Source organism: Hippoglossus stenolepis, chromosome 5 (assembly GCF_022539355.2).
Source record: "Hippoglossus stenolepis isolate QCI-W04-F060 chromosome 5, HSTE1.2, whole genome shotgun sequence".
NCBI classification, from domain to species: domain Eukaryota; kingdom Metazoa; phylum Chordata; class Actinopteri; order Pleuronectiformes; family Pleuronectidae; genus Hippoglossus; species Hippoglossus stenolepis.
In genome coordinates this window covers 1,290,843-1,309,691 of record NC_061487.1, presented here as the reverse complement: position 1 = coordinate 1,309,691, position 18,849 = coordinate 1,290,843, and the positions used below count along the sequence as shown (strand labels likewise).

Below are 18,849 nucleotides of genomic sequence, written 5' to 3'. Positions count from 1 at the left end.
ATTTGATAATCAACCTCCTATGTAAACTTCTGATCCGGTAAAAATTGCTTTTTAAATGATTCTCCTCTCGGGTCAGGCCGCTCAGTGGGCCACTGCCCTGTGGGACGAGACTTGCGTTTCAATTTATCCTTCGATCAATTTGAAGTTGAGATGAAAAGGGTTTTGGTCCTGCCAGTTAGGGGCAAGGATGCAGCCAGTCACTTGCTTTCGCTCCGATAGGGTACATGCTCAATTGCGACTATGCGGCCGAGTTCGGCATCCTGGCCGCGGAGAGCGACTGGGATTCAGTCACTTTACAGAGTGTATTTTCTCAGGGTTCGCAGAAAATATTAAGGATGAGTAAAGATGACACAGAATCTTTTGATGGGTTAATTTCATTAGCTATCAGGTTAGATAATTGTATTAGAGAGAGAAAAAGAGAGAGAGCAGGTCGCCTGCAAACCCCAGCACCTCCCTCTAGATCCGCTTTTCACTGGCACCCGATCCATTATCCCCCTCAACCTCTGCTGAACCCACTGAGGAGCCCATGCAGCTGGGGAGGGCTAGACTCACTGCAGCAGAGCAACAATGGAGGTTTAGAGAGAGGCTCTCACTGTACCAGCCTGGCCGCAACCTTACCCAGTGCTTTAGTTGTCCAAAAGATGAGGCTCATCAGGCAGAGGAGGCTCCTTTGTTGCCGCCTGCTCGGTGTGCACCCGTGGAAAGATATTCCACTAATCCTTCTCTGGACTGCTTCGACCATTGCCCATCCCCAGCCGTCCATGGTCCCATATTACTGTAGATTTCGTCACTGCCTCCCCCCATTGGCAGGTAATACAACCATACTCACCATGTTGACCGTTTCACTTTGTACCTCTTCCGAAACTCCCCTCAGCCCTGGAGACCGCCGATCTTCTGACCAAGAATGTTTTTCGGCTACACGGTCTACCCTTGGACATTGTTTCAGACCGAGGGGCCCCAGTTCACCTCCCAAGTTTGGAATTTCTGTAAGGTGCTAGGGGCGTCATGACACATCACGCTGTGTTTCTGCTCGACATCCCTCATCCTGGAGTTCCCATTTAGCTTGGGTGGAATATGCACACAACTCCCTCACCAGCTCCGCCACAGGTATGACTCTTCATGGTTATGTATGATTTCCAACCCCCCTTCCTCCCCTGGTCCTCCTGACTTCCCTCCTCGCTGGCGACATCACAGAACATATCCTTCACCCACTGTCATCTATAACCTCACCCTCGACTCAACTTTATTGGACAATAAACACCCTTGAACTATCCGTACTGTGTGGTGCTCTGTGTTCTGTCTCTGCTCTGGGGCTGAAGACACTTAAATGTAACAGACACATGTATGAATACAAAAGATACAAAAGAAAGATTATGGTAGAGATAAAGGAAACAGCAATGACAATTGTAATGATAGTGTCATTCTCGAATAATAGTAGTATATGTGAGTAGGCCTATTGTACATCTAAGCATTCTAGTTGTAATCATAATTCACGATCAGCTGCCACCATGATCCTCTATCATCAAAACTGAACTACTTAATGCATTTTTAAATATTCAAAGGAGTCATATGTTACAGTAGTAAACTGAAAGATTTAGTCAAATGTTTAAGATAATAATCAGTAGTGACTATGTTCTCTACATAAGTTTTTTATTGTTTCCTTGGAAAGTGCTTCAAGAAGGACGAGACAAAAATAGAAAAAAAGACAACACAACTATTCAAAGATGATGAACTTTTAATAAGATAGAATCATTCATCGAACCAGCTTAAAAGTTCACTACACCTTATCTGTTTAAAAATACATTATATAAATTGTCAAATTATTCTAATACATTGAGTCATAAATAATAGTATGGAGACAAATATACAACACATAACAAAGACAGAGAGAGAGAGAGAGAGAGAGAGAGAGAGAACGGACAGGAATGACACAGACTTATTATTGAGTTACAATGATTTTAACATATTCAGCTTATATACTTTATACGGAAAACATGGTGCAGGAAAATAGTTCAGGTAAAGGGATTTAGAATGAAAGAAAACATGAGCAGATAAAGTAGAATGAATAGCATGGAATGAGGAAGAAAGAAGAAAAGAACTTGTATGAGTCATCAAAGAGAAAAATATAACGAAATCCTTTAACCCTAAGAAATTATACCATTTGGTGTACTTATATATCTGAGACTCAATTAATGCAAGCTTAATGCTGTGATCATACGAGATGTCTTAGCAAACAAGATGGGGTCAACATCCATTTCTGCCCTAGTCCCAAACACCAACAATGTAGATGTATATTTTTGGTTTCAGGAGGAGAGAACACACTGTTTTTGGCTAATGTTGTCTTTAATTATTATTATTATCGTCATTATTTTTGTAAACTTACCAGGTAATGGGGCACAACCCCTGCTGCACTTTGATTTTCATCTTACTTCACAAGAAAAAGACACGCTCCATACAAAGGCACAAGGGCACACTGCTTCCTGAACTGGCCCTGAATGAGGCCACTGGATCCTAATCATGACCCCAACTGACTGAAACGATGCCTCCAGCATGCGTTTCAGCTGGGATTTTCTTGCTTAGTTCAAGAGAAACACTCTGAGTCTATGAAAAATTAAATTACAATTTCTAATCTAACTAGGATTTTCTGCCTATGAGACATTTTGCAAATAATTATAATATTCATTCAAAAAGTGATGAATTTATAAATCCTTTTTGGTCAACGTCTACTACAATGTCTACATCAATGTCTACTGTCTATTTGCTGTAGGTGCTCCATTTCTATACAGAGTGAGAACACCATGTGGCAAGGTCACTTAACAAGGTGGATTGTACAATTAGTACAAATGGCAGTGGGTGACCCTGTTACAAACTGTAAAAAGTGTTAAAAGTCAATGAACAGAACATTTAAAATGAGTGGAAATTATGTCTCACGAGTCTTACTTGATTAAACCATACAGCGTTTTGCTAGTTACACTCAGATGCAGTAGACGTTCTCCTTTAATCTACTAGACACATTTCAGAGAGGAGGGGGGGTAAATCAGGGATAAATCAATAGCCGGTGATCAAGAAAAGTGAGGGTCAGAAATTGCTACTGAAAAATGCAGTGTTCTGAACTCATTTGATTGTCCTCAGACATTGATCGAAAAATTCAAATTTGAGCATACCCATCGATAGCTAGCCCTCAGTTAACATGTGTATTTGTAGTACTTTCTGAGGCTAACAAATGGGGTATCCAAACATGCCTCCAGAGAAATTCTAGTGAATAATGCAAGGCAGTTTTTTAAATCATGTTTAGCTTGAACACTATAAGGAAATGTTTGATCATTCTGACATGCAGTATGTATACATACTGGCTAACCATGAAGTAGGGCTTTTCAGGCTGCGTACCACAAACATAGTGCGAACACTTTTTCTACACTATCTCCATGTAAGGAGCTACACATAAATGACTAATCATATGAACATGCAAAGAGAGATTCTAATAAAGCCGCTCCACCTGAGAACCGACTAACCATGCAGGTGAAACTAGCTGGAGGTCATTCAAATAAAACAAACATTCACAGTAAGAGAAACAATTTTTTTCTGTAGTGTGAAAGACATGAAGTGAGCTGTTGCACTACTACTGTAACTCATGAGTTTCCTGTTCCTGCTTAAAATGTCCTACCAGAATATGACCATTTAGTGAGGTTACAGTTACATCAGAAATCAGACACTTATAATTACAGTAGTAATGGTGTTCAATGTTATAGCACAAAGACACTTTGAAGAAACTTCTGAGATAACAGCAATCAAACAATAGTACACTCAATAGTTTGACAGTGGCTTACACGTTGATTTCTCACAGCTTTCAGACACAGCTGTTAAACCTTAATAAACTGATAAACCTTTCTCAGTTCATTCAGCCTGTGTTGACTTTTAGAAAGATTACACATTTGTACACATAATTATAGTCCATTTTGCTGCTGACTGTGAGTTTCATGTCTCAAGCTGAGACAGCTAGGATTAAAACACTGGACACCCAAAGAATAAACAGATTTCAATCTGACCTAGTGTTTCAAATACTATCACTGCCAAAACAACAGCCAGTTAACTTCAAATCTTTCCTTTACTGTCCCGACTGTTTAACATGTATTATCATATTAAAAATACTTTGTGGCCAGATAAAGTAAATGTTAATAGCATATTACAAAGGGAAGAAAAATTATCAAAATATCTATTGGCTTTCACATCCCCATATGACAACACATCAAGAGGCTAAAAATAATAAAGGAAGACAAAATCAGTTAACATATCTCAAGACGTATAGACTTACAGTAGATACATTCTTTAAGTTACAGGGTGTTGTTAATGAACACTTTCTGTTGTCATAAAGTTCTTGTTGCTCTTGTGTAGGATCTTATATCGATCCAATGTGGATCCAAGTTAAAACGCATATTTTTTAATGTTATCCTTAATGATGATAAGTTTGGTGCTACCCAATGGCAGAATATTCCAATGGCTTTGGAGCATGGCAGAGGTCCACTCTTTGATTAAAAAAAAAATGTAAAAAATATACAGGTAATAGGCAATAAAAATGTATTTAAAAAAAGAACTGAAAATGTAACTCCATCTTGGGTAGTTGGATGTTCTTATCAAGCTGTAAAGGGTATACAATCTTTGTTTTGGGCATTTTTGATATATATATATATATATATATATATATATATATAAAGGGTTTACTTTTCTGAATCATTCAAATTGTTTTTTTCATATTTTTGAGCATTTTTGCTATATACATAGAATATTAACAGTGGATTTGTTTGTAAGAAAAACAAGGACAGTTTACAGCTAGTGTACATTTTAAGCAGGTAAACAAAGGTAAAAGTAAAAACAAAGTAAAAGTGCTTTTTCTAAGACTATTTCCTTTTGTCTCCAGTGTTTAGAAAGTATTAGGAGGCACTTTGGTCCATCTCTGGGCCGATAGACAATCACTAAGGCCATGTCTCAAGGCTCAGTCACGGAGGGTCTGGTTAGGCGCTTGCATTAGTGAACAACTTGGTAGACCAACATGAGACTCAGAGTGGATGGAGTATTTATGAAGGCTTTGTAGATGAAGATTCTGAAGCATGTTTACACTAGACAAGCACACAGTGGCTGCTATACAAATACTTATTTGATTCATCTACACTTGCTCTTTCTTGTTGACTTGCTTCCACAATGACTTCATGAAAAACATGAAAAAGCATTACTGATGGTCATGTAAATACTGCATTCACTTAAAGTTAAGCCAGGACTGGCCCATCATCCTTTCATTGATTTATAGGAACATTAATAAATCATGTTAGGGTGAAATCAATATAATCTAGGACTGGATATTAAAAAAAAAGCCAATCCAAACTCTACCAGACTTGGCCAGGTTAGGATAGAAAAAACTAGGATAGAAATTAAGCTTCACTGATCTGGACAGGGTGAAATGAGAATGCATAGGCTACGATATCATGGATAAAATGTTTTACCTAAGTTATAAGGATAAAAAACCCAAACCAGACCCGTACAATCAGGTTAATCCAGTTAATTCCAGTTTGATGCAATCCATACTACATAGTCAAGTCCTTGTAGTCATGAGTTCTTTTGAAAAGGGGCAAGACCTGACCACACAAGTCCGGACCCAGTCATGGAAGGTAGGCCAAAGCCATTTGCTCTTCATTTACTTTATATTGTAATGCAGTGCTGTGTAATCCTGTTAATTCCAACCCAGCTAAACACACATCACTCCACTTTAAGTAATTCCAATCCTCATAGGTTAGGTAATTGGATACAAGATACGGGTCATTGTCTAATTCTGATTTACATGGTTCCATCAGAGGCTATGTTGTGAATCCATGGCTAATTGTGGCTCCAAATCAATCAATTTACCTCTGATCCAGTGTACTAGTTTCTATTAACGTAATTTGGATTGAGTCCAACCTGAAAAACACCTTTTATCCTTTCCTATCCTAGTATATCCAGATAGACTGGTGTGGCCTTCATTAAAGTTATGAGCATCTTCTGAATGTCCTTAATGTTGAAGCGCTGTTGTGGCTCCCTCTGCCAGCAGCCCAGCATAATATCGTAGATTTCCTTGGGACACAGCCAGGGGCACTCAAGTGCCCTCCCCTGAGTAATACACTCTATCACCTGGGGAGACAAAGAGACACATGATTAACAAGACAGTGACTTGTCTTGTTTGAGAAAAGCTTTATTTTTGTGTACATAACATTTAAAGTCATATGTTGAAAACATATTCAGAATTACATCACATGAAGATCCTTTTTAAGTATACTTGTGATTTCAAACTCATAAACCTTTTCCTTCAAACTCAGTTTCAAATTTGAGCAAGGAACAGAAACAGCAAATAGTTTTAAACTGTCATCACAGACTTAGTTTCTATCCACTTACAAACAAGTTCTGTCCCTCGCTTTCTGTTGTAGCATTTCATTGAATGTAGTTCTTTGTAAAATGTAATCGTGTTCTGTAAAATTCTGTCCTGTATAGTGAAATTCTTGTGTTTTGTGAAATGTCATTGTATTTTAAGAAAAACTGTTGTCATGTCATGATTTCTGCAAATATTGTGTTTTGTGAAATGTCATTTTTTGTGGAATGGTAAATGGAAGATAAGCAGTATTTATATAATGCTTTTGTCGATTTGATGACAACTCAAAGAGCTTTACAGTATAGTTTTTTTAGCCATTCAGCCATTTACACACACATTCATACAATGCATCTATGTGCAGCACTTTCTCTATGACAATAGAGACTATTTTTGGGTGCAGTATCTAGCCCAAGGACACTTCAGAATGCAGAATGGGGAAGACTGGGGCCGACCTGGTTAGAGGCCAACCCCTTAGCCACAGCCGCGTTTTTACTGTGTTTGAAATGTAGTGTAAAGTGAAATGCCGCTGTGTTTTGTGAAATGTATTATTGATGTGGGGCTGTGCCTCAGAAGATATGGTGCATCATCCACTAACCAAAATGTTGGCGGTTCAGTCCCCATTTTTCCTATTCTGCATGCCGATACTTACCTTTGTCTTGTAAAATGTGTTTTGTCAAATGTCATTGTGTTTTGTCTAATGCTGTGTTTTGTGAAATGTTTGGTTTTGTGAAATACTGTCATCTGCAATGTTGCTGTACTTTGTAAAAGATTGTAGTATTTTGTGAAATGTGTTTAGTTAAATTATGTCGTTTCATGAAATGCCATCGTGTTGTTTTAAATGTTATATTGTATTGTTTTCGGAAAATTGTCTGTCGTTTGTGGCTGAGGGTGGTGCAGGCCCAGAGCCAAGCAAAGTCGATTCTTATTACTGAGCTGTCTTTGTGGTCTTTAATTATTCAGCTATATAAATAATATTGCACATGGTAAACAATCTTTTCCTTACACAGGGGGGTCAGAAGTCGTGTTGAGCTGCATTTCAAACGCATAGTGATCGAGATGATGATGTATCTTTGTGATCTCCGCACCGCAACCACACACTGAAACTCGTTAACATGGTGGTAACCTTTCTTTAATTTGCCTAGTTGGTTTCTCTTTGCACACGCACATTACAGATAAATAACTGGACATGTAGATTTTGGTTTCATACAACATACTTCATTTATTTATTTATATATTTTTTCTGTGATAATTAATCAAGTTTTCTTTGAGTTACCAGTTCCTGGGGGTTGCTGCTGGAGTCGTTTGGCCAGCTATCAAAAGGAGGCCCAGCTGCAGCAGACAACCTTAAATGGCTTTAAGCATTAATTGGACTGCACCATGTCTCTCGTAATCATGGGGAGGGACACTGTTTCCTTATTTAGATTTTTAGTTGTTAATCTTTGACTACTGTTATATATTTATTTATTATTTATGTTTAAGTATTTTTCCTTAGTTAATATTATATGGTGTGTTATGTTGTGGCTGTAGTTTGTTTTCAATGTTACTATGTCTCACTCTATCGCCCTTTTGTGTTTGAGTGGCTTGATCAGCCACTATATATGTTTCCCCTGTGTGTCAGTTGAGGGGCAATTTTTTGGTGCTTTTAACTTGTCTTCACTTGTTACCGGAGGCTAGTTTGCTTAGTTGACCTTTTACTGGCCCAAATGTGTTAAGTTTATCTTTTAGCAATTTTTTTAATGAAAACAAAATTAAAATAAAAAAATTTCAAAGAAACTATCTGTGGCTCTCTGATCTTCCTGCTCGGTCCCTGACAATCTTGATCAAGGACATTTCAGCACTACATATTGCTGCCATAAGCTTTAAAGAGTTATGCTTCTTTTAATCTGTAGCCCTTACGTATATGCTGGGAATTAAATTCCCTTGTGTTTCTTTTGCTGCCCAGATTTGGTCATTGGCACTGACCACTGTAGTCCTATACCCCAGATGAAGATAACATTTGTCAGTATTTGCTTCTCACCCATTGACTTTGCTGTTTGCCTGTTTATTGACATTTTGAATGTGTTGCCTGTCCAAATTGCTCCAAATTGAACACTGCCCTTTTTTGGACCTTTAAAAACAAAAATGCCAAGAATGATGATGATAAAGTGATTCTTGAAAAAGGTTTTCAAGATATGCATTACATATACATACAGACAGACAGATTTCTGGGTTAGGTAGATGGATTAGTTATGGTTTGTGAAGTGTGTTTTTTTTAAATCTAGTTACATTCTGAGAAATGTGATTAATTAAATGTGGGCTTTTCTGCAGGTACACAACTGAAGATATGTCCCGAACATCCGCTGGTGGTCACTAACATCCGACTACATCAACTGGCGGTAGGCATTAATTAGTGCAGCAGAACGTACATTACATATTCTCCATCTTATCCTATGTTCAAAAAGTGTTTTGTTTAAAAAGGCATAGTGGTAATGACGTCTGATCTACTGAGCTTTCATAGTACTGCCATACAAGCCAGTAGCCAGTCAGATTTACCTTTAGCCTCAGCATACTCTTAAGTTCCTTATCAGTTATGCCCCCGCTAACTTCCAGACACTGACTCCCGGGCCTAACGGTGCTCTGGCCACAGCTGTGTCCAGTGATGACATAACTCTCCAGGTGAAACTGCCCTAATCAACTCCTGTCTCTCAGCTACCATCGCTAACGGCTTTCAGTTATTTCTCTCATCTAAACTCTCTGCGTACGGTGGCTGCAAAGATAGTCCACCAGAAATCCTTGTTATATGTGACTCCACTGTTAGGTTTGTTGAACTCCCAGGCGCCATCACCTACTGTCTTTCTGGTGGCAAAACGGCAGATTTCATAGAACTGACACCTGCTCTGCTCGATGTCCATACCGTGCTTTTGCACACGGGTACCAATGACGTCATGCCAAGACAATCCACCAAACTTCATTATGATCTTGAGTTCCTCGTCTACACAGTCTAAAGCCTAGGAGGAAGGTGTGTACTGTCTGGCCCACTTCCCACTATGAATAAAGGCTCACAACGTCTTTTTAGCCTGCACATGTGGATGCAGAATTTCACCAATGCCACTGGACTAGGTTTTATAAGCAATTTTGATTATTTTTGGACTGAGTGGGACCTGTTTAAAATTGATGGGTTACATCCAAACAGGAGTGGTGTGGGCAAACTGATTATCAACTTCATAAATTTCATTGCTTTTAGCCTAAATTGATGGTCCCCCCAGCAAGACCCTGACCAGCATCATCATTTTTTTATCCCACAGCCCTGTCCCTGACAGTGTGGGTCCTGCTGGTTCTGGTTCAGTTTTCCGCACTGACTCACTTATTCCTATTAGGTCATCTGTAAGACCTGATCCTCCTTCACCTATTTCACCTACTCACAGTCACCTCAAGATTCTATGTGATTTTAAACATGCCATCCCTGTTATAATCAACGATAGAAGTAACAGGTATTCATGTAGCTACCTCTCTCCTTGTACAGTCACACTGTCCAATCTTATTCACATTGCCTGCCATCCTACTCCAGTACCTGACTCCAAACTTCCAAACATTTTCAAGACAGGTCTACTAAATGTAAGATCTCTGACAAAATTGTGTGTAATGATTTTATTCTGTCACAGAATTTGGACATTTTTATGACAGAATGTGGGTGCAACCTGAAGATTGTGCTCCTCTTATTGAAGCCTCTCCCCCTGGCTACTCTTTCTTTTACCAACCTAGGGGGGAGGGTTAGCTGCTATCACTATTGCTTATGTTTTAATGTTGTTTTATCCCCTGGTTCTAATAGCTCTCTCCTACTCAGTCTCAGTCTAGAGTTTTAATTCTACCTCTGCCAATTCCTTTAGTAAAGCTTTTAACTCTATCCATATCGAGCCTGTAGCATCAGTTGATGAGCAGCTAACACGTCTTAATTCTGCCTGCAATTCCATGCTGTATGAAATTGCACAATTTCCGATGAGAAAAATTAAGCACCTATCTCAGCCCTGGCTAAATGAGAACAATACTAATCTTATTGAATCAAATGCTTCGTACCCCAAGGTGCTTTTTAACATTGTAAGCCGTTCCACTGATGCTCCCCCTATCCACTCTGTAGAGGCTACTCCTACAGTCTGCAATGAGTTTTTAACCCTCGTGTTGTTCCTGGGTCGGATTAAACCAGAGTTTGTGTGTGTCTGTGTGTGCGTGTGATCATCCGCAAGCCCTGGCCGGTCAGGGTTAGGGTTAGGGTGACCCAAGGATTGTCATTATCCAATTCTCCTGGGGTCATTGAGACCAATGGATTGTCATTCTCAATTCTCCTGGGGGGTCATTTAGACCCACACCTGATTCCAATTGTAATCTCGGGGGGTATATTAGACCCACAGAGAAGCCGGTGTGCCATTCTCCCTGACCATGTCACGATGTCACGTCAAGCGCGTTTCACCAGAGAACAGGTTCTCCAACAGCTATTCTCCCAGCAACAATCCTCTGAACCCAAAGAGGACGCGAAAGAGCCAGACCGAGAAGCGGACGGAGAAGCAGATGGAGAAGCAGACCGAGAAGCAGACAGAAAAGCAGACCGAGAAGAAGACCGAGACGACGACGACGACGGCGAAGACGACAACGACGGCGACGACGACGGCAACGAAGACTACGACCCAGTGGGTGATGCTGCTGCAGATTCGTCATCCTTGGAAGAAGAAGAAGAAGGACAAGACCACGGCACCACCACCACCACCACCACCGGACTCGTGGAAAGAGAGACCTTCCTGTCAAGAAACGGGGAAATAACATGGTCCTCGAGGGCGTATGGCCGAGAGGAGGGCCGCTGCTCCTCCTCCTCCTCCTCCTCCTCTGCTGCGGCTCAAAGCGCCCCCCGGGCCCCACGATGCACGCGACGTCCCGCGCCGGTGACCTAACCTCGACGTTCCGCCTGTTCGTCACGGCGACGGTAGAGAATTGGGAGGGTCGTCGAAAAGGCTGGATTCGGCACTCCAATGATTCTTTCCTCATTCCTTAGCAAGTGAGAGGATTGCCTGTGATGTAGATGAAGTCCTGTTGTCTGACCCGGCCCAGAGGCATGATGTTGAGATGGAAAGAATGATTAACGTTGCTTATTTCAAAGTCATATTGTGCATTTTACATACAGGGTTTTCATGAATGCAGGAATGTGCAAATATCCTACATTAAATATTTTCAGTAATGATTTATTTTCTTGCTACGCCCAGAGTGTAGTATTTTGCATTTATTTGTGTAGTGTGTAATAATTGCCAAGTAAATGGTTTGTATTTATATAGCACCTTTCTAGTCTTGAAGACCACTGAAAGCGCTAAACAGTACAGTTTGCCATTCACCCATTCCCACACAGATTCATACAGTGCACTATTAGCAGCACTTTTTCTATGAGGGGCAATTCGGGGTTCAGCATCTTGCCTTTGGCATGTAGATGGGGAAGACTGGGATTGAACTGCTGACCTCCTGGGGCGTGGACGACCGCTCTACCCCTCAGCCACAGCTGCCTATGAGTATTGTTTTGTGTGTTATGTGATGGCAGTGTTTGGTTTTGGGTAAAGATAAAATAGTTTTTAATTGTTTGATTTTGCAAGACAAGTCAAAGGTTTTGTGAGTGTAGCTTGTAATTTTGGGGTATGTGTTTACTGTTTTGAAAAAAGGAGAAGAAGTTTTAGGAAATGCATTTTAGCAATCAACTGTAACAACCAGATATGGTTTATTTCACGTTAACACTATGCCAGAGGACTGTAATGAATGTAGAATGTAGGCCTAATGAAAGGAGCTCCTCCTTAAATTATTACTTCCAAATTTTAATATAAGCCTTGTAAACATCATTATCCATTGAAAGAAGAAGGCATCAATGGTTTAACACCTGTTTTTGAAGACTTAAGAGTGAAAATTGTTATTGTTCCTTGTGAGAATCCTCTCATCAGAACTCCCATCCATTCAGTAAAAAGAGAAGCGGCTCAAAGGGGAGAGCATTACCAAATAATGTCGCTTTAATGTAGCGTTAATGTAGCCATACATCCTTGTGTGTCCAATTCTGTCTTAAATTTCTCCAAAGAGCTGTTCCTTTTCTGTCTTCAATATTGTGTGTGCCATTTTCTCCATTCCAGTAGTTGGTTCCGGTTTGTGTTCTCACTGAACGGCAATTTATGACCATGTGTCCCCACTGACGTTTGAAGTCTCCAACTAAATAAGTTTCTTGGAATTCGGATTTTGCCAGGTGGTTTTGCTTTACTGCAATTTGTTGATTTGATTTAATGAAGTACTTACCATCAAAAAAAAAAGAATGGAAGAAAAGAATTTAGCTAAGAACGGACACCTAACAAATTGTTGAAAGAGTGTTAAATGAAATGAAATGAAATGTAAAATCTCAGCATGTAAAAGTGTAGAATGAAATGAAAATGCCTCTTCATGCCATTAATTAAAAATGAATATGTACTTCATTATTGGCGAGCTGGAACCAAGGCTGTTTGCCGTAAGTGAAGATCTCCCACAGAATGACTCCAAAGCTCCATACATCACTCTCCGTGGTGAACTTCCTGTACATGATGCTCTCGGGGGGCATCCAGCGGATAGGCAGCATGGTGTGACCTCCCACCTGAACACAAACACAAACAGGAGATTATCTTATGGATATCTTACACACAATACTTTGTGGGAACAATACAACATCACTGAAACCATTTGATCTATGTGAAAGTTCTTTATTAAGGGACACACATGTGTATGTACTTAAGTGGGCCCTCAGCCCCTTTGTTGCAATCCAATATTTTCAATTTAAAATGAAAAGCCATATTTGACTATTTGGCTTTAGAAAACAACAACAACAACAACAAGTGTAGAACAATAAAGTTTACCTCTATCTAGTGCCCTTATGAGCCATGACTTGGTATGACATGATATATGATATATAAGCCCTATGAGACAAATTTTGATTTGTGAATATGGGCTATACAAATAAAATTTGATTGATTGATTGATATTGGAGATCATTAGTTAATAGCACGTGATATGTATCACTCAAAGTGTCAGGGCATATACTGCTACAGTTGTGAATGACAATGGCCTCATTTACTAACAGTGCGTACGCACAAATCTGTGCTTAAACCGTGCGTACAAACGTTTGACGCTTGTCAAACGCTTGTCAAACCACTTTATTCTATTCAGTATGTTGACACTGCATTGTGAGGTAGTCTGAGTTACTCCATGAAAAACGGAACAATTTCAAATTTTGGTAAAACAAACAATGATGGGATGCATGATAGAAGCAGAGAGATACTCACCCTGTAATAATCCGTGCTGTAAATGTCTCTGGACATGCCAAAATCTCCTATCTTCACCAGCATGCCATTCCCAACCAGGCAGTTCCTGGTTGCCAGATCACGGTGCACAAAGTGTTGAGACGCCAAGTAGATAATTCCAGCTGCAATCTGACTCGCTATGTTAAGCATTTGTGACAGACCCAGCTCTCCGTTGGTCTGTAGAGGTTGTCCATCCACCAGGATAATGGCGTCTGGCCCATGGGCTCTAAGGAGGAAGTTACAGAGTCAGAAGTCATCAGTCAGTGTAATGTTGTTCGACATTTTTTGTTTTAAAAGGCCATACTGCTGGTTTTGAATGTTGTGGCCCATTAAGTTTGAACTGGGTTTACTTTACATTATGCTTACTATTTCAAAAACATATAACAGCTTACTCTCCTGTGGAACCAGCTCCTACTCTGGGTTCTGGAGGCAGACACCATCTCTACATTTAAGGTTAGACTGCCCCCACATTCGCCAAAGTGCTTGCTCATTGTGGGAACCGTTGGGTTTCTCTATAATTCTTAAGGTCTTGACCTTCTATGTAAAGTGCCTAGAGATAATTGAACATAATATATAACTGAAAACCAGCTAAATTAATTGAATTTCTGAAGTAATGTCATATTAATGATCAAACTTTTTGTGATCGGTTTAATATTTTTATTTAAATGCTTTCAGGGAAATTTGCTAAAATTCCTACACTTTTAAGACTTAATGAAAACTAAATTAAGAATTTAGAGGTCTGAGATAATCATTTAACTTACAATCATACATTTATCATGAATATACTGTAACTAGAAATGCTTTGTTTTTGTTTTGTTTTGGTTGACTGTTTTCGGCTGGTTGACTCCTGCTGACATTCTACGGTAAGCGTATTGCATCTTTTCCCGTTTTCCTGCCGCTGGTGGTGGTAACCCTCTGAACTAGCTCCTCTGCTAACGCTGATGTTTTCTATATTACTACGGCTAATTGCCGATCTATAGTTAAACATTCACATATATCACTCCTTACTCTCTGGTGCTCTAGCAATCCTCTGTTTTTCCATCTGCGTTTCAGCTTACCCTCGTAGGCTAACAGGCTAATTTATTAGCGATGGGTTCTCTCCCTCCCTCTTCCTCCACTGCTCTCTCCTGCTCCGATTGTCTAATGTTCACTTACTCCTCTGCCTCCTTTAACAGTAGTGGTACATGTAACAAATGTAGTGTATTGATAGCGATGGAGGCGAGGCTTAGCGACTTAGAAGCTCAGCTACACTGCTTAAGGACACACAAGTTCACGTTTTGAACTGATTTTCTCCACTCAACGACACACCCGTTGAGAAACAAACTCTGGTCATTTGCGACTCAGTCATAACAAACGTTAGGTTAGCGACACCAGCGACCATAGTCAATTGCATGCCAGGGGCCAGAGAAGGCAACATCCAATCAAAACTGAAGCTGCTGGCTAAAGCTAAAAGTAAATACAGTAAGATCGTAATTCACGTCTGCAGCAACAACTCGCGGCTTAATATGTCGGAGGTCACGAAAGTTAATGTGGAATCGGTGTGTGCTTTTGCTTTTGCAAAAACAATGTTGGACTCTGTAGTATTCTCTAGACCTCTATCTAATGCGACCAGTGATGACACGTTTAGCCGGAGAGCTGCAGTCCTATACACTTCTCTGCACTCCCTTTAGATCAGTCACACAACCACAACTCCATAGAGACTGTCTGCCCCTCGTCCCATTAAATTATTTAAATCTAACATTAACAGAGAGAGAATTCCACACAAAAACCTATTAAAAATTAAAACAACCTCTGCAACAACACAACAAAGTAAGACAATTAAATGTGGACTCTTAGATGTAAGATCATTGTCATCAAAGCCTGTTTTAGTTAATGAATTAGTCTTAGATCACAATATTGATTTATTGTCCCTCACTGAAACCTGGCTGCATCCTGATGAATATGTCAGCCTAAATGAATCTACTCCCCCCAGTCATGTAAATTCACACGTTCCCAGAGAATTTGGCCGAGGAGGTGGAGTTGCTGCTATTTTTAACTCCAGTCTATCAATTAATCCTAAACCTAAACTAAACTACAACTCATTTGAAAGTCTTGTTCTTAGTCTTACACACCCATCCAAGAAATCACAACAGCCAATCATATTTGCTGTAGTTTACCGTGCTGGGGCTTATTCTGAATTTTTTACGGAATTCCCTGAGTTTTTATAAAGCCTTGTCCTAGAAACAGATAGTTATTATTGTCGGTGACTTTAATATTCATGTTGACAATAATAATGCTTGCCTAAGTGGGGCATTCATTTCAGTATTAGACTCAAGTGGTTTCAGTCAGTATGTACACCACCTTACTCATTGTTGTAACCACTCACTTGATCTTGTACTATATGGTGTCAAAATTGAACATCTAATAGTACTTCCACATAATCTATCAGACCATAATTTAATAACCTTTGATTTCTTATTATCACACTACATGCTATTAATGAAAAATTCCTTTTCTAGATGTCTACCTGATAGTGCTGTATACAAATTTAAGGAAATAGTTCCAGTTACATTTAACTCAGTATCTTCCCTCAATATAATCAAAGAATTATTTAAAAACCCTAGCTCCACTGAGATTGACCATCTTGTCGATAGCTCTGTAAAGTCATAACAATTAACATTAGACTCAATAGCGCCTCTAAAAAAGAAACGTGTAAAACATAGTAAATTAGCTCCGTGGTATAATTCCAACACACATGAATTAAAACAAGCGTCAAGAAAACTAGAAAGGAAGTGGCGTTCCAACAAGTGTGTTGAAAATCATCTAGCCTGGAAAAATAGTGTTAAAGCATATAAGAAGGTCATCTATAAAGCAAGAGCTGCCTACTACTCCACATTAATAGAAACAATAAAAACAACCCCAGGTTTCTCTTCAGCACTGTAGCCAGGCTGACAGAGAGTCACACCTCCATCGAACCCAGTATTCCTACATCCCTGAATAGCTTTATGAAGTTCTTCAACGATAATTCTAACAATACGATTAAAATCCAACATCTCCTGCCCTCAATTGATGCTAATATATCATTAAGCACAGAAATCTATGGAACAGCTGAGAATCCTACCAATTATTTAGACAGCTTCTCTCTGATCACCCTTGATCAGCTGACTTCAATAATCTCATCTTCTAAACCCACAACTTGTATCTTAGATCCCATTTCTAAAAAATGACTTAAAGAAATTCTGCCCCTAATTGATAGTACGTTACTGAACACAATCAATCTCTCATTATCATCAGGATATGTACCACGATCATTTAAACTAGCTGTAATCAAACCCCTTCTCAAAAAAACCTCCCTGGACCTGGAGGTTTTAGGCAACTACAGACCGATATCCAACCTCCCCTTCCTGTCTAAAATCCTCGAGAAGGTTGTCACAGCTGTATCAGCTGTAAGAATTTCTCCAGGAAAGTAAAGTATATGAAGACTTTCAGTTGGGGTTTAGAGCTCATCAAAAAGTCACTAATGGCCTTCAAATAGCTTTAGATCAAGGGTTTGTCTCTGTCCCCATCCTGTTAGATCTTAGTTCAGCATTCAACACTATTGATAATCACATTTTATTACAGAATCTAGAACAGTTAATTGGCATTAAAGGAAATAGTTAACCCTAGTTTAAATCCTATTTTTCAGATTGATTACTGATGCGTCATCAGTGCGCACCAAAGTTAACCACAGTGCTCCTCAGGGTTCTGTGCTCGACCCAATTTTATTCACTATATATGCTTCCACTAGGAAACATTATCAGGACACATTGTAAATTTCCACTGCTATGCAGAGGACACCCAGTTATACTTGTCAATAAAACCAGAACAGTGTAATCAATTAACTAAACTTCAAGCATGTCTCAAGGACATAAAAACCTGGATGACACACAATTTTCTCTTATTAAACTCAGATAAAACAGAGGTTCTAATACTTGGCCCTAATCACCTTAGAGATTCATTATCTAATGATATAGCTGCGCTAGACGACATTGCCCTTGCTCCCAGTGAAACAGTCAGGGACTTGGGAGTCATCTTTGATCTGATTTGTCCTTTGATTCTCACTTAAAACTTATTTCTAGGACTGCATTCTTTCACTTAGGTAACATCTAAAAAATAAGACATTTCCTCTCTCAAAAAGATGCAGAAAAACGCCTTTGTTACATCCACACTTGATTATTGTAAGTCCTTATTATCAGGCTCCAGCAGTAAGTCGTTAAAGACTCTGCAGCTTGTCCAAAATGTTGCAGCACGTGTCCTGACAAGAACCAAGAAAAGAGACCACATTTCTCCAGTATTAGCTTCACTACACTGGCTTCCGGTTAAATTTTGAATATAATTTAAAAATTCTACTCCTTACCTACAAGGCCCTTAATAATATGGGAACATCATACCTTAAAGAGCTCATTGTACCATATCACCCCACTAGTGCACTGCGCTCCAAGAATGCAGGCTTAATTGTTGTCCATAAAGTCTCTAAAAGTAGGGGGTTAGGGTTAGAGTAAGAGACAGAGCTTTCAGCTACAGTATCAAGCTCGTCTCCTGTGGAATCATCTCCCAATCATTGCAGTTCGGGAGGCAGACACCATCTGTACGTTTAAGAGAACCTTCCTTTATGATAAAGCGTGTGGTTAGAGTTGGCTCAGGTTTGTCTTGGACCAACTCTTAGTTATGCTGCTATAGGTCTAGAATGCCGGGAGACACATGACACATGTAGCTTCTCTTTCCTCTTCTCCCTCTTTATCACATTAATATCTAATCAATACATGTTACTGACTTGATTTTTTCCCTGGAGTCCTTGTGCCTTATCGTTTGCGGACCCGGGACCGCAATTGCGGCCACATCGTGGATTATGATGGTGGATCGCGAATCAGTGATCATATTGGTGGATTGTGTTGGCTGCTGGTGATCATATTGGCGGATATGATCATATTATCTTGTTGGCAGCTGATGGTGGATCCCAATAGTGTCAGTGGATCATGACGATGGACTGTGGATTATGGTGGTGGATTCTGATCATGGTGGCAGCTGACCGTGGACTATTATTTTCAACAAGACTGCTCGATATACAATACGCCTACTCACATACTCGACCATTACTGACAATAATCCATCAATTAATTG

General features: G+C 39.7%; 1 protein-coding gene across 2 annotated transcripts in view; it reads right to left on the bottom strand.

Moving 5' to 3' along the window:
- Positions 1 to 1,717: 1,717 nt before the first annotated feature.
- The window catches only part of LOC118110237 (NT-3 growth factor receptor), a 117,029-nt gene continuing 99,897 nt past the window's right edge, over positions 1,718 to 18,849 (bottom strand). For both annotated transcript variants that reach the window (XM_035157931.2, XM_035157932.2), the window contains exons 16-18: positions 13,693 to 13,936; positions 12,849 to 13,007; positions 1,718 to 6,156 (exon numbers count right to left, since the gene is read on the bottom strand). In XM_035157931.2, coding sequence (XP_035013822.1) covers positions 5,971 to 6,156; positions 12,849 to 13,007; positions 13,693 to 13,936 — 589 coding nt within the window. In that variant the 3' untranslated portion in view covers positions 1,718 to 5,970. The remainder of the gene's footprint in view (positions 6,157 to 12,848; positions 13,008 to 13,692; positions 13,937 to 18,849) is intronic.